The sequence below is a fragment of the Sitophilus oryzae genome, unplaced genomic scaffold (assembly GCF_002938485.1).
Source record: "Sitophilus oryzae breed Bouriz unplaced genomic scaffold, Soryzae_2.0 scaffold_179_pilon_pilon, whole genome shotgun sequence".
Taxonomy (NCBI): Eukaryota; Metazoa; Arthropoda; class Insecta; order Coleoptera; family Curculionidae; genus Sitophilus; species Sitophilus oryzae.
This window is the reverse complement of record NW_022146501.1, coordinates 3,783,065-3,800,568: the sequence shown is the minus strand read 5'-3', so window position 1 is coordinate 3,800,568 and position 17,504 is coordinate 3,783,065. Positions and strand designations below refer to the sequence as shown.

Genomic DNA, 17,504 nt, shown 5'->3' with positions numbered 1-17,504 from the left:
CCAACAAGGATTTCTAAACACATTTTTTATTACCCCTATTGTAAACTCTCTGAACCCACCCCCATAGCAAATATATATATAGTTACAGTGTAGTTAGACGATTAGTTCTTAAAAAACTCTTGAAAAAGGCCTAACAAGCCGAAACATATATGTAGAGTTAAAGTTACTCTTATTAAAAGTTTTTTGATACATCTAAAAGCGTGTTTTATTAAAATACTAAATTATATATCACTGTAATCACAAAAGTTCAATCTATTTCCGTATTGTAACGGAATTTTAAATTATGTCTTTATTTTCAAGAACATTTAGTTCAATTTAGTGCAAACATAAGGAATATTTTGTTGATGTTTGACTATCAAAATCTTAAAAAGGAAGAAGTTGTCTAAAAATGTGGTACAATACGGATATAGTATAATCCTTTATCTTTAATTTCCTTCTTCATTTGTGTAAAAATACTTAGCCAGTTTTATATAGAACGTTAAATGCCAAACGCTTATTTTGTTACTTTTTTGGACTAGTGAAATGGACTCTTAAGGAAGAATAAAATGTATTTTTATTTTACGTTAAATCTAGCATAATGTAAAAGTTTTAAAATCGCAGCAAACATTACGCTCTTTTCATTTTAATGACGCTTTTGACACTTACACCATTATATATTTACTCTTTGGCGACAGTTCAACGACTGGAATATCACCCTGTTCCACTTTTAATGACTTTTTGGCACTTACGTAGGATGAAAATTACAAAGTAGTCTCTGTATGTTTATAGAACCTTTCAGTCAAAGGTAAAAAACAAGCGAAATAAAAGTAAACATCGGCATTTCAGTATCACAGATTTTTATATTAAAACTATGTGCTGTAAAAGTTGGTGAACACTTGACAGTAGTGATGAGTGAAATATCGGTAACTGTGACTTTGTCACTGATATTCTATAATCAAAGTCACGGCCTGTGACTGATTTGAAAATAAACGGTGACTTTCTAAAGCGTGACGATTACAGTTAATTGTGATTTCTCTGGTAACGAGAAAATACTTCACAGAGCGGGACGTCGCGATCGCGAACGCAGCTGCCGATGGCGCCGGTCGTGACTCAGTTCACAGTCACGAGTCACCACGTACGTCTCATAGGATAGATATCTGACAAAGTGATCTAAAGACAGTGACTGTTAGAAGTGATTTAATTTTTTATGTATTTTATATTTTATTAGTATTTTTTATCACTACGAATCGGTTTGGTTCCTTTTTAGTTTAGCAGGTTTTTTTAAAGCCAAACATATAAAGTTTTACCTTTATACTGTTTATTTTTTTTAGAAACTTCATTTTTTATATATTTCGTTTATTTTAATACAAAGGAAAATATTTGTTGTGTAATGTATTACTTATCTCGTGTTGTTAAGTTTCGTTCGTTATGGTTATGAGCATATTGCATATTTTATTCTTTTCCCGTTGGTTTCTTTTAATAAAAAATTGTTTTATTTTTATTTTTTAATATACCTTTTACCCATTGTTAATTGTGTTTTCTATTTCAGCGGCCTTGGATAAAGGACAAATAAAAATTAGTATAACAACAACAACAGAATCGTATCATTCGTATCGTATCTTATATTTTAGCCGTGATTGTGCTTTCGGATTCATAATCATAAAGTCGCAGTCACAGTTCAGAGTCACAGATAATACAAAGTCGCTGTCACAGGTAAGCTTGTGAACAGAAAATCACGGTTTGGCTCATCACTACTTGACAGTTAATCACATTACCCGAAGTGCAGGTCTTTAAAAACAAAGACGTTTGTAGTTGGCATTATAGTATCCTTTAGTATATCTAATCTAATGGTTAATACCAACAAGCTTAACAGCCCAATAAAACGAGTAAAACATATTATTTTTCACAAAATAAAAGAAATAATAATTAATTACCTTTATCCGGAGGTTCTGGCGAATTTCCAGTTTCCGATATGGCCGACCGTCCTTGACGCGGCCTCCGAGTGACGTTGCTTTGACAGTTGACACCACTTAAACCTCTAATAACTCGACTCTGCAACAAAAATAATCACCCATTATTTCTAATTCCTTATAACTAAAAATAAATACAATGACACATAATATAAACGTTTCTGATATTTCATGTGAATTTTTCTCTCCTATTACTGGATAAATGTGTTAAACAGAATATTGATCATGAAGGGTAAATGAACTGAATTTACTCAATAAAACCGTCCAAATACTAGAACAGAATAACGAAGAGGGTAGTATTTTACCGACACACCCCTTCTGCATCGTTCAGCTTCTGGGAATTCATTATTTAGCGGAAAAGGGAGATAAGCAAAGGGGGTGTAGGGTAACGAATGGCCGATTCGTGGCATAATCGCGAATTTAGTGGGGTTTTGTGCCGCGTTGATGTTTGAAAATCACGCGACTTAGCCGCCCTCAAGAATTTTAAAACCATCGGAGGGGTTTTAGGACGATATCGCTCGAATACCATGATTCCTTAATTCTAAAATGCTGCTAAATAATTTAATAACCTCTCGGTAGTTTTACATGTCAGATAAAATATGGTACAAAGTACAAAGCGAACCATAATTATGGAACAGTATATTTCCCATGACATTTTTTAGTTCCTGAAATACAGGGCGAATTTTAAAATGTTGCATTTTTCGACCCCTGCCTATCTTGGTTATCTTATAATTTATCGAAAAGTTGAAAACTGTGTCTCGTTTAGAGCCTTTCATGTACACTGATAAAAAAGATAGACTTAGAGTCGTCATCGTTCTTGAAAAAAAGTTAAAAAAAAATAGTGGTAAGAGAATTTATTTTAGCGTAAAAGAAAATATTTTGCCGGAAGAAAAACTCTCTTAACTCTGGTTCAGAAAACTGGTTCTCTTGAAAAATTCGAAAATTTCTCTTGAATCTATTTTCATTCAACCAAGTGCAAGTTATATAGCAAGCAAAATACGCTAGGAAGTACTTCATTCAAGAAACATGGCCATTTTTCCAATAGCTAAATACTATTTTGATGAAAAATAATAACGACACGCAAAGACGATGACGAAGAACGGTATATACAATCAGTCGGCAGTCCAATCAGTCGTACGTCGCATTTCATAGGTCGCACATCATAGTACACACGGATTTTGTTGCTTGGAATCACTTCACTTGGAATTTTGCATAATTTGCTTTTTAAACGCATATCGTATAACAAATTAGTATGATCGTTATTAATATGCATTTGTCATTTTTTATGGACAAATTTTAGGATATATGGATTCTTTAAAGGAGTTTCTGAAAAAATGGAAATTAGAGCACTTATTTGCTATATTTGAAGGTAAGAGACATTTACCTAATGCACCTGTTTAGATAATGCATGCGTGACTATAGAATAAGAATATAGGTATCGATTTTTTTATGCAAATAATTACAAAAATTTTAGAATTTCAAGTCGTCGTATTAAAAAATTCAAAATGTGACCAAAGCTTATAATTTTAATAATTTATTTGCTTTACTTTGATTAATCATGATGTAACATTTTTTTGTAATTTGTAGAGTGATGAACCACCCCAAAAAATACCAAGGAGTGAAGAAGCAGAAATAACCTAAATTTATCAGAAAATAATATACCTCGTATCTAATATGCCTGTATATGCTTGTATATGTATAGACTTCTCTTATATCAAAATAAATTTTAGTTGAGTCAATAGTATTCTCTACTGGTTTAAGAAAAGTGTCTCTTTAATCAAGAAATGTCCCTTTTCAATCAAGAATTTTTGCATGAATCAAAGAGACTATTGTTCTTGTAGCAAGAACTTCTATGCATATTCATTTTGGGTCAAGAGTGAAATACTTTGGACAGATAGATTCTTCTATTCTTTAAAGTAATTTTTTAAAGCTTATGAAAAGATAGTTAATGCTTTGGGCAAAGAAATGTCATTCTTGGCCCTATTGAAAAGCGCCAATCTTTTGGGTCAAAGTCATATTCATTTCGACTGAGAGATCCTTTTTTCAGTGTAGAATCCTGAGATGTAAAGACTGTTCAGCCATCATTCACCGTTACGTCATCATTATATGTCAAATATGAGCTTTAGGGTGTGTCTATAAGATCAGTTCATATTGTTTAGAAAATTTTAAGAACGTTCCTATATTACTGATTGAGCGAGTTCCGTTTTTTTTTCCGGGATTTATTAATTTTTCTCTGACTCTTCATCAGTTAAGGTCCCTTTAGTTCAAATCTTTCGGACTGTTGAAATTCCTATTTCTAATATTAAACCTTTGCATTGTACTTACTTCATATACGGCGTCCACGGGCAAGAGTGTTCTACCAGCGTCTCTTTCTCGCGAAAAATAAATTATAAGCTTAGCAGTGATCTCTTGTTCATTTTGATTACATCTTTGAGGCATTTTTTCAATAAAAAAAATGAATTTTGTTTGACAACAACAATTGTTTTTTAATTTTGACATTGCTCGATGTCCGTCAATAAAATGATAACCCCAAATCAAATGACAATGACAATTACATAAAAAGAACATGCATTAACTTACGAAATGCTGTAATGACGTCACTAATCTCTTTCATCTGGTTGTCAAGTGATTGAGAGAGTTCGACAATATATGACGTGATTCTTTAATTAGTTTTTTCGCTGGAAGTTGTCATTTTCGAAATATGACTTAAACTCATGTTATTTTAAATAGGCCGCCCTGTATATTATTTTATTTTATTTGCCTTGTTGCAAGCTTTCTAAAAATATAACATACCCTATACTTATTTACATAAATAAGGTAAAAATGCATTATTTATACAATAAATAACTTTTTCCTCTAGTAAAGACGACACGGGGACATACTGTATAATTGCACATTTTCTCAAAAAACATTTCTCCATTTTTCTCAAGTCGGATTACGAAAGAATAAAGAAAAAGGAACTGTAATAACCTAAACTCATCCACCCTCCTTCAATTTCCTTCTGATCTTATCTTCCCTTCTCTCGGATCGATTGTTCACAAAATACCCTTAAAAGTTCGATCCCCCTTTAAATTCTCTTTCGAGAGGCAATTATTTGCAGATCTATCGTCCTTAATTTTTCTTTCTTATATTCTTTTTTCTTTACAACTTAATTTGATAAGGCGCAATTAAGTAATTTATTTATTTGTAAATTCATCAGATTTTGTGACTTTTTAAGATTTATTTACATTAAGCTGATTTTGATTAAAATATATGGGACCAGAATATATCTGAAATGGAAAGTGGGACAGAAAATCTAATCAAGAACTCCATTCTTTAGATCTAAATATGATTGAGTTTGATCAAAGTGACTTCCAAAATATATAAACTAGCACAAATAAGGGAAAGGATAATAATAAGAGAGGTATTTTTCAATAATAATAAAGCACTAAATAGGTAAATTTCTGAAATGACAACTTCATTTGACAGTTATCTTTTACCTTGACTGGTGCTCATAAGTAAATACAGGGCCATAAGAAAGGAGAAATATTTAAAAAGAAATCGGTGATAACTCGTAAACGAGCTAATCAAAAATACCTAAAGTTATTCTTTTGAATGTGGGTTTTAGTGTCCTTCAATAAACCTAAATAGAATTATTCTCTAAAATAATTACGGTAGCCAATAATTGACCCCATTAAATTTTACATGGGATTTCCTATGTAAAATTCGATTCAACACCCGGTATTAGTATATCATAATATGTATATTATGTATATTAAATTACTAATAAGCTCATATCATTTATGAGATCCCAACTGGTTTTATTTTCCCCCTTTTCTCCCATTTAAGAATCGAATGTAAGGAATTGTTTGTCCAACGAATATAATAAAAAGTATTCCAAAACAAACCAATTAAATTGGGACCCATTCCAAGTTTCCAATCGAACTATTCGTTTTTTTGGCAGTTTCCATTGTTATTTCTTTTATGTTTTTCTTTCGTCTGTAAGAAAGTTATGTGGGTTGGACAGTTATTAAGGGGGTATTTTCCGAATATCGACTTTCGCTCGTATTACAAAGAAAACCGAAGAAAACAAGATAAAATGGAGACGTCTCAGTGTAAATGTCGATCTTATAGACGGGTATTTTTTGCGAGAAATAGAAAAACATGTTAAATCTTATATAAGTTTGTAAACAACTACAAATAACTAAAATTTATGAGATATTCATGTAATCCCTAACCAAATTACATTAAACTATCAAGAAATTTGTACAAATTACACGAAATACTATAATAGTGGTGATATTTATAGGTGTACTAGCGTGTACCCGCGACTTCGTTCGAGTCGAATTAATCATTTGTAATGGTAATGATAAAGCAAAGCAAGAATTTCCATTAACATACAAACTGGATAAAATTTTCTCACATTATGTCAGCATGAGAAAAAACAATATGGCGATATTATTATATAACTTGGTAATATTTGAAGGGTAGCTTCATCTCGTTGGAATTTGACTTTCGAAAAATCCGTTGGCCAAAAATAAGCTTTTTACGTCAGAGAGTTTAAGCAGAATCGTGATTAATCATTACCCAACTTTTTGGAACACCCTGTACGATTTTTTAAAAAATTTCAAAATATGTAACAAAACAAAATAAATTATGTATGCGTGTCCAAGCGTTTTCCCGAAAGACTAAACGTTTTTTAAATAACAAATATTCTAATATTTGAGAGGCGTTTTCACCCTCTTGGAATTTGGATTCGAGAAACCCCTCCTTATCGAACCTCTACACCCCACAGTCAATCCGTTTGTCAAAAATCAGCTTTAAAAGTCAAGCATTTTAAGCAGAATCGTGATTATTCAATGGTGATATTTTATGAAACACCCTGTATAAATTTGTAAAAAATCTTAAAATATGTAAAACAACAAAATAAAATATACGTGTTTAAGAGTTTTTCCGAAAAACTCACCGGTTGTTAAATAAAAAATATTCTAATATTTGAGGGGTGGTTTTACCCCGTTAGAATTCGAGTTTCGAAAAATCCCTTCGTATCGAACCTCTACACCCTAAAGTCAATCCGTTTTCCAAAAATCAGCTTTTTACGTCAAGCGCTTTAAGCAGGATCGTGATTAATCATTGACCAGATTTTTCGAAACACCCTGTATACATTATTAAAAAATCTTAAAATATGTAAAAAATCAAAATAAAATATACGTATTTAAGCGTTTTTTCGGAAACTTCACCGTTTTTTAAATAAAAAATATTGTAATATTTAAGGGGTAGTTTCACCCCCTTGAAACTGGAATTTCGAAAGCTCCTTTCTTATCGAACCTCTACACCCTAGAATCAACCTGTAAGCCAAAATTGAGCTTCTTGAGTGGTTTGAGCAGGATCGTGATTAATCAGTGAGCCAGTCACTTAAGCATTTTATAAAAGCTCAAAGGGTTTTTTTGTTACATCCATGTATATCCGTGTATATTAGTATATATTATACAAGATACTGCTTTGATCACTTTGAATAAATCTAAGGGAGAGCGCCCACCAAAGTGACGTAATAATAATATGACGTTGCACATACATGGCAATGATATGGCAATAGCATTGCATGATTTTTCAGGAAGCGCACATATGAGTGATGTGGCAGTAGCGTAAACGTGTCGTCCTCAGAGGATGAAGATTTGTTAGCAGTTGTAAACCTAATTAATACGAACCAAAATTATCCAAAGCGTCGCTATTGGAAACACCCGTTTTGGAAAAAGAGACAAAGAAATGTGGATTTAGTATTTTTAACGAATTGAATATCTATCCTGAAAGATTTCAAACATTTTATAGAATGAATTTTTATAGAAGAAATGAAAAAAGAAACCTTTGATACCTTGAGTGTGGTCATAAATGCATGATTTAGTCTCAATCAGTGATACAAAACATATATTGAAGTCCGGATCGTCCTTCATTTTTGCCAAATTCGAGTAACGTGTTAATAGCACGTGGCGAAAAGTAGAACCAGTTCTTGTTTTGAAGCAGTGGCACGGCATGCTACAACGACAAATGACACGTTTCTGATAGCGCTACTTCAGTGTGCGCTGACACACTTATTGTCGTTTGTTCAATTCAACGTAACTTGCTAGATACATGGTACTTGCCAGAATACGTGCCACGTCAGATGCTACGTCACTTTGGTGGGCGCTCTCACTAACAGGGACTTAGTTGTCTAAAATTTAATGATCACCAAAATCTTTTGATTTGAACACAAAGTTTAGCATTGTTGTTGAGTGGACTAGTACATTCTGTGTTGATAAAATAATACTTTCAAAATTTAACACCAAATTAAAAAAAAATCCTAAATACTCTTAAGGAAAACACAGATTTAAAACAATGAAGAACAAATCCTTTAAATATTACATTAAATATGAACCCCAGGCTCGATAAAGTATTTTTTTTTCTTTTCTGTTTATATTTACACAGTAACTTGAAACTCTGGTTCATTAAAATGTTTCAAGTTTTATCCTTTGAGCTTATAAGAATACAAACAGCTCGAATATTGAAATAAGCGATGTTGCCAAATATTTAATCAATATGTGTCTTGATCACTGTTGTCGTTTTTTCGGTTTCCATCAGTTTTTTCCATGGACTTTTGACATAAGTTAATTTTTCTAGTCCCTATAGTTTTTTACATATTTTGTCTGAACGTTTTACGCCATTTTACAGTTCGGACCACCCTGTAGGTCCGAACTGTATTCCTGAAACTTCGACAGCGTATTCTGCAGATAAAAATAAGTAAAAAATTTCGTATAAATGTATGCCCTAAAATGCTTAGTTTCGGAGATACAGGGTGTAGAAGTTTTATTTTTATTTCGATTTTTTCCAAATAATTTCTGAAGTACCGATAATATTTGGTTTTTTGACATGAGAAATTTGATTTTGATGTCAATAATGTGACTCCTATTCATTGGGGGTGCCACCTACATGTTTTTTAACTGTTTTGAAGAGTAATAACTTTTCGTCCGTACCTGTATAAAACTACTGAGTGAAAAAATATACATTTCCGTGACTTTTTGAAAAAATGACGATAAAACAGTTTCTACTGAACTTTTGGCACAAAAACTTCCAAATTTATGATTTCAGCCTAATAACTATTTAGTCGACACGTTTAATTTATGTCAATGATGACAGGTATTGCTAATTTAGATAAAGATAGATTTAGATAGATTCCAAATATTTCGAGAACCATGACTCGTAGCGATTTTTACCAAGATACCATTTTTACGTAAAAAACGTCGTAAATGTACATTTTTTCCCTCAGTAATTTTATACAGGTACGGACGAAAAGTTATTACTCTTCAGACCAGTTAAAAAATACGTAGGTCCAAGGTCCTGAGCTGACTAAGGTAGAAATTCTTCTGATTTAATTGAATACCCACCACTCTCAAACAACCCATTCCACTTGTGCATATTATAGTACTTTTATTTAACACCCCCTTATTTAACACTGATTAAATTTAATTCAATTCGTTAAAAAAACGAGACTAAAAACCCCATTAAACGCACAAAAGAGATGAAAAAGTACAACGTGTTCTAAATGAAACCCGAACCGGCAACTATGGAGCTCTCCCCTTCCTCCCTAGCTCCGCGTCGCCGCGCAGCGCCCTCAAAGGAATGTTATTATCGTCCCTTCGCCGTGCGCCCTCGTTCGCGTCCCTTTCAGCACCCCTCGGCACCCACCTGCCTGCTGGGGAAACCCCCGGCACGTGTTTCGCGATTCTGAATTAAAAGGGGACGGTGGCGGCTGATGGCTGGCGTTCGAGTCCCGGGGAGCCGTCGTCTTTGTCGAAAACAACAAGAATATATTTATCAAATTAGGTTGAGCTGAATGAGAAGGACAAGGAAAGGAGTCTGGGAGGAGTGGAGAGGATGAATGAACAAAGAAAATAACTAATAGGTATGTGAGGATTATATTAAGTAATTCATAATCATATTTGGAGTTAATGATAAATGCCGCTTGGTTGGTTTTTTGATTTTCCTTGATTTAAGTACCTAAGAATAATCTTCGGACTGTCACGGGGTTTTTAACAGGACACCATAGAGGTGGGAATTCTAGTTCCTTGGGTGGAACTAGTTCCTTAGTTCTAATTCCTCCAGAGATAAAAATCGTTAAACTACCTAGGTCGCCGTCATATATGTATATCGATCACAGTCTCGCTCCTCGGAATATGTATATCGATCACAGTCTCGGTCCCCGGAATAGATCCCGAGGAACTAGTCCTTTGAGAAACAGGGAACTAGTTCCTTTCGTTCCAGGGTTGGAATAGTTCATTGGAACTAAGTCAAGATTCTTTGAAAAGGTTTCAAATGGAGGATGTAATCTAGATATCATACCATAACAGATCCGTAAAGTTGGCCAATATCCACCTCAAAAAAATGTAATCTAGTATAAACGATCGGAAGTGAATTATACAGGGTGTCCCAGAAATAAGTGCAGATATTTTAACTGGTAGTATACTTCAACCCCAGAAACAAAAAAAAATATGAAAATTCGAAATTTTTAAAATTTTTTTAGTTTTTAGTTAAAAACATAATTTCTTGATAATATGGCAACATAGGTATTAGATTAAATTTTTTACAAGAAAGAAAATCCAGAAAAGATCCAGTGGTTCTCAAAATTTTAACAAAAAATCATTTTTTTGGCAATTTTCAAAGTAAAATAACTCTGTTGTTTTGGACTTATTTGAAAAACGATAAAGAGAAAATATGTTTCTTTTATCGAAATCTACCACCCCTTAAAATATTTGCACTTATTTCTGGGACACCCTGTATAGTTCCAGTTTCCATCCGACATATAAACATCCATTAACCGTAAAAGAATACGTACGTTTTTCTAGTTCGCAGCTTCTACTTTATCCCAGATATCGTAGCTCGATAATAAACGACGCTCGATACGGAAACGTTAACGAGCACCGCTCGGCCGAACCAGTTCTTTGTGTCCACCATCCATTAAAAGCGGTAATAAGTAGTTCCGCCAGTGCAGTTCAAATAATAAACGCCGTAAATTACACGGCCCGCTTAATTGCAGCATCTAGTGCCGGTACGACCGGCCACAGATAGAAAGTATCTATCGGCGCGGCCGCATCTAGCGTTGTTGCGATCGATTAGTCAAATGGGCTAATAGATTCTGGTCGGATGTGGGTAAAAGGAGAAGTGGACGTAGGTACCATTTACGGCCAATAAATTCATATTTATCACCGTCGCGCGAACCTCCTTCGAAAACAACATCGCAGAGTAAATTGAACCGGTCGATAAGAAAATTGCGATTCCTCCTCGGTTTTTCTTTTCTTTTTACCTTTTCTAACTTAACGAGTCAATTATTTGCATACAGACGTTGGTCGTTGTAGAATGTAGACTGTGGGGGAGGGGAGTTAATCACCGCGACCTTACAGATCTATTTTGTCCCCCTCCCTTGAATTATAACTCATCAGACAGTGTCAGGGCTTTGACAAAAACCAGTATGTACAGTACGTCTGCTGGATCTGTGTCTATGAAAGGAATGCGGACAAAAAACATTTAAATAAACAGCAATATATTTTATACGTCGACTTGACGAGTACGTCACCGCAAATCGCTCCGCCCACTCATTTTATTGGCTACTTGCAAATTTGTCGAATTTTTATTGATGGGACGCGTCGTCTAATTTTTTCCGAAAAACATCGAGAAAATATCGTTTCCCCTCCCACGGATACCCCGTAGCTACAGAACGGACAGACGTACTGTATATGACGGTTTTACAGAGGTTAGTTCTCCATTTCCGATATCAGTCATACCCAAGTTTTTAGTACGAAAAGTTGTCGTCTCGGCGCACTCAGTGATGAGGTATTCTGGTGTTTCCCCATTTTCCCCACAGAATCTACATTCGCCGTTGTTTCTTAGCTTCAATCTACTGAGGTGTTCAATGTACTGAGGTGTTCTTTGAGGAGATAATGTCCTGTTAAAAACCCCATGAAAATCCGAAAATTATTCTTTCTTAAATCAAGGAAAATCTATGATTTTTCTCGGTTGTAAGTTCTGAGAAACTTTTTCGAGTGTCTTGGACCGTTGGAGGGCACCCATTCCAGGTTACGGATGGCGTCTTCCAGGTTGTGCAATTCCACTTTCAGTTGGTATCCCGCTTGGAAAACAGAACGGTTCTGGTCCAGTTAGTGCATGGAATGTTCGCTCTTTTTCTAGCTAAATCATTTGCCTTTTCATTGCCTTCTATCCCTTGGTGAGCAGGCACCCAGAGTAGGAGGACTTTACTTTCTTTGCCTAATTACCGTTCATTACTAATAATGGCAGTAGCTAAAAGAAGGTATCCTATTCATACGAATACGCCTTTTAAATATTATTCATTCTATCCAAGATATCTAAATTATATTGACATTTCAATCTATTTTCTAACTCAACTCGCGCTCATTAAATCCGTGCAATATTTAACAAGAAGTGACAGTAACAGATGTCGATAAAACAAATTAATCTCCACACGCACAACGAAAACTCAGGCTCTCTATCGAAAGTGGAAAATTACCCACTGCAAATTAACGATGTCCTGTCCCCATTTGATTGGCAGATTTCTCGATTACTTAGCCGCCGCACCTATACCTCCGTCTTCGCCGGTAAATAAACAAAACTATAAATAACAACGATACGAGTTGTGTTACGTAAAAAGACGGAGAGGCCATGCACCGCACGCTGGGACCGGTTCGCCTCGCCTGGCGCAAAAAAAAAGAAGAAAAAAACGAATAAAAAATCAGTAAAGCGTTGTAATATAAATGGCTCGAGCCGCCAGCTTCGAGTTCTTTCGTGGAATTTTAAGTTGCGCTTGTGACCTCGAAGCGATCTCGCGTGAGATAATCGATACGAAACGATGAATAACCGATGACATGACGAAATCAAGAGTTCGCTAAGATAGAGGAATGTCGTTTTTGACAATCTTCCAGATCTTTGTTAAACATATTTATTCAGGAAGTACTGTTTTCAGACGTATGATCTTTTATCACACGATTATCTAGTTACTCCAAGACCATATTTCCAAGTAATATGAAGAATGCTAGTATATAAGGGATACCAATTAAACTTTTAGTTGCGTAATCGGGGACGCGATTTTTAAGTTCGTTGTAGGCCAACCATGGACATATTCGGCGCCCAGCTGACTAACTGGAATTTAAATTTCCCGCTAGGGATTCAGGTGGTAACTCTGCTGTAAAAAATGTCAAGTGGCCCCCACATCACATTTATTTATTTCTTTCCTGACACTATCATTCGTTTTGACACTTTAGTTTTGTATTGCGAGCTGATGGTTTAAATGAATTGTGTTGTGATAATTTAAGCTTAAAAACGTTTACTAGCAGACCTTGCAGTCGAACATCGCTCTTTTTAGAACCTCTTGGTGTACAAGATAACTTAATAGTCGATGCAAAAAACTCATCGCAACTTTATTAGAATATTTTGAACGGGAAAGCGGTAGTAATGGCCCTTTGTGTCCTTTAAGTGCTGTTAAGGAGGTGAGTTAATGTAAATAATAACTGTTTATATATTTATAATTAATTTATTTTTGTTTCCTAAAATATTTTGATTAAAAGAAAATATGTAAAAGTGGGCAACGCTGTGCCGGTCAAGCTTAATCACGTGACTAAAAGTTTAATTGGTATGAACTATATATTCCATTGTATCCTTCAGTGATCATCCTAGCTGGATGCTCACTATGCTTAAACTTGTCTTGGATAAGAACCCTTCTTTTTGAATTTTTACACATCTATCTTGAACATCTTTTGTTTTCTTCCAACCTTCTTAATTTGAACTGACCCATCAAAAAGATTACATCCTCGATTACATCACTACTTAGGCCTCATTGTACCTAAAGACACATCATAAATCGGAAGTCATACATCGTCTAGCGTCTAGCCTACCTCATTTAATCTCTTAGAATGGGCTATCTCATTGAACTAAGGTCTGAACAGTCCTTTAGCATACGTTGAACTATCTCATCTTCCTGGTAACATCTCCTGCAGAGTGACGTCTCACTTAATTTCATTTTGTGAACTGGTAATTAGAATTTCAATTACTGTTCGAAAACTGTTCTGAAAACATCACTGTTGCTTCTTTATCACAGTACTGCAAAATTTCTTTAGTCCAGTTGCAATAGTTTATTCATAATCTCATCCAGTAATCCTTCCAAGTCTTAGAGGATGATGAGTTTGTCTATCTTTAATCATATTACTCACTTATTTCTTACGAAAAATTGATCTATACACTATTGTGGTCAATTCGAAAGCTTTGTTTATTTAAGATGATGTCTCCCCTCCATTTGCAATCATTTCATTTTGCTTTTGCTTGTTTTCCAATGTCCTAGATCTCCTATCTTAGACTAGGGCGTCTTCTCGGTGCATTCTTTTTACACCTACTGTGATAATTTTGGTAGTTTATCTTTGGTTGGTCTTCATTAGGTGATCTGCTCGTTGGCATTTGAGGAATTTCGTGATGTATATCCAATTCTTTGTTATACCACACATACATTTGCGCTACCTGGAGAACCTAAAAGAACTCATTAATAGACATTTTTTTCCAAAATTCCAAGCAAAAACACTATTTCGTTGGATATTCCCCTCTTTTCTTTTGTGATTCGATCACCCACAGCACCAAATACAGGAACAAGAGATTCCTAGGAATTCGCGATATTCTAAAGAGCTTGGACATTGTTTAGAATTCATCAGGAAACTCTAGGTAGTTCAAGGGCTACGGAGCGATGTATGCTAGGAATAAGAAAAGAGGATAGAGTAGATGAGACAGAAGATCCAGATAACAGACGTGACCTTCATAACTAAATCCCTCATATCATGGTAATGAGCAGGTCACCTGGCAAGAAGGACAAGCAAAAAATAGAGTACCAAAATAACATAATGGCACAAAAAGACTAAGAAGACGCTCTAATCTAAATTAGGACTACAACATTAGTACACAAGATATAACAAAACTAAAGAAGAATATACAAGAAGGCAGAACAGTAAAATAAAGCTGAAAATGATTGACTAGGATGATATTATCCTGTTAAATTTATTATCGAAATTCATAAATGATAATATTATTTTGGTAAATCTGGTTAGTCCAAATATTAGGAAAAACAAAGAAAGAAATACCTAAAGCGACCATTATTAAAAATGATAATAAATTAAATAAAGAACAATAATTAGATTTCTGTTGAGACTGATTTAAATTCAAATCATGATCTGCAGTAACACGGTATCCGTAGTGCAAGTGAACGACTAAATCCACGGAAAACTTTAAAATCGATAGAGCTATCAAGGAAAAGCAACTTTCCAAGAGTGAATGAAACGAGATAGAGACAGAGAGAGAACACAGACAGCCATTGTTTCGACAATAGGCTAGGAACTATGAATCCAACCAACACGAAGGGAAGCAAATGACAGTAATAATCAACTTACCCTCTATCAAACGCCGATTCAAGAGGACAAACAAACTCACTAATAGACACTTTTCCCAAGTTTTCGAGCAACAACACAATCCGGCTTCATTGGATCTTCCCCTCTCTTCTTGTTTGAATCGATCACGCACTCGCGAGACGTACCCACGACACAGTGGTATTCCAAAAATAAGGGGTGTGAAGTTTTGAGTCAGAAAACAAACGGTTTGACAATAATTATTAATTGGTAGTCGCGCTAACGCAGAGCTGCAATGGCCGCCCCGATTCCTGAAAATCTGCCGTGGCGGCGCGATCGCAGGGCCCTGCTGCTGCTGTTGGCGAAGAGCGCGATATAGGCGAGGGACGCGGGGGGTGCGGGGGGAACAAGACTGGCGAGCGGTGTAGAGTCGCGGTTCGAGCAGCGTTGCCGGAACTAACGGTTTGTCGGTAGATTCAATTATTTTCTGTACAGGGATGAAATTTGGGTTAAAATTAGTCGATATAAAACGATTTTGGTTGTTGTCTTATACCCAATTTCCAGCCTATGCTATTCATACAATCCTCTGTTAAAGGTTTTATCGCTCATAGACATCTGGACGCTTTATTGTCAAAAAATTTAAGTTCTTTTTAATTTTTTAAAGTAAACAAACAAACAAACAAAAGAAAATACAAAACATTATACAAATTACCTTGTCAGTCTTATTGTTTAAAATAAACATTTATAAATGTTTACAATGTCAAAGAATAAAAAAATTAAAATAAGATTCAAAAATATTTAGTAAGTTTATAGTAAATATCAACGAACTCTAAATAAATGTATTTCGATGTCATTGGTAAACATAGTAATAGCAAACATTAGACCAGTGTTTACAAGATCAAATTCGATTATCAAAATATAAGTCATTTAAGGCGTAGAAAGCCTTGTCTAGCAAATAAGATTTCAATGCTTTGCGAAATGAAGAAAATGATGTTATGGATTTGATTTGAAATGGCAGGTGATTGTGAATTTTTTTCGAGTTGTATAATATTGAACTTTACTATGGATGTGACTAACTTTACTCTATGGATGTGAAACATGGCGACTCACTGAAAGGAATAAAAGGAAATTAGAGACAACAGAAATGGACGCGATTAGAAGAGCAATGAGAATTTCACGGAGGGATAAGATCAGAAATGAAGACATTAGACAACAGATGGGAATAGAGGGAACAATAGTAAATGATATAGAACAAAAACAATTAATATGGTACGGCCATGTTCAGAGAATGCACAATGAAAGAATTCCAAAACAAGTCATTCATTGGATACCACCTAGTAAACGAAAGAGAGGACGTCCCAAGAAAACATGGATGGAAGGAATAAGAAGGTCGATGAGCGAGAAAAATGTGACCGAAGATCAATGGGAAAATCGCACAGGGTGGAAGTTAGGCATCGGACAACGTCGTAGGACGTTCTGACCCGAATTTATATATATAATATTGAACTTTTAACTAACTCTGAGCGTGGGGTAGGTAGATAAAAATCTTGCTCCGCGTTCCTGAGTGGATAAGTGTGAGATGGCCTTTCTTGAGAAGCTGATACATGCTTACGTATTAGGCAAACGGATTCAAATATAAATAAGGAAGGAAGAGTTAATATTTTTAACTTTTTAAAAAAGCCCTGGCAATGAGTTTTGCTGTTTAGTCCCAGTGAATATCGAACAGCTTTCTTCTGGAGCTTGAAAATGCGGTCAAATTGAGTCGCACAACACGTACTAGCCACTGACAAGTTAAGCTCCTTAGAAACAGATCTTAATGCAAAACAGGCAGAGCTCAATTTTTTCGACAAAGCGTCGATATGCATGTCCCATTTCAGAGAATTGTCTACAACAAGCCTTAAGAATTTTACAAATTTTACGACGTCAATGGTGGTTTTAGAAGCAGTAGTGGCTCATTAGCATATTTGGAAAAAGCATTTTTTACGAATAATTAGGTACCACCCACTTGGTATTTCGAGTTAAATTGTCGTTATTCAATAATACATACTATTTCAAATAAACCATACCCGAAAATATCGAAATTGTGTCATATGACATATGTTATTCTATTCAGAGTGTCATTTTCTCTCGAATAAAGTAAAAAAATACCGAAGGT

At 34.8% G+C, this 17,504-nt stretch overlaps 1 protein-coding gene across 2 annotated transcripts in view; it reads right to left on the bottom strand.

The window, feature by feature from the left end:
• Positions 1-17,504, bottom strand: part of LOC115882916 (probable JmjC domain-containing histone demethylation protein 2C) — a 459,323-nt gene that overhangs the window by 296,396 nt on the left and 145,423 nt on the right. For both annotated transcript variants that reach the window (XM_030901184.1, XM_030901185.1), the window contains exon 7: positions 1,914-2,031. In XM_030901184.1, the coding sequence (XP_030757044.1) occupies positions 1,914-2,031 (118 nt within the window). The remainder of the gene's footprint in view (positions 1-1,913; positions 2,032-17,504) is intronic.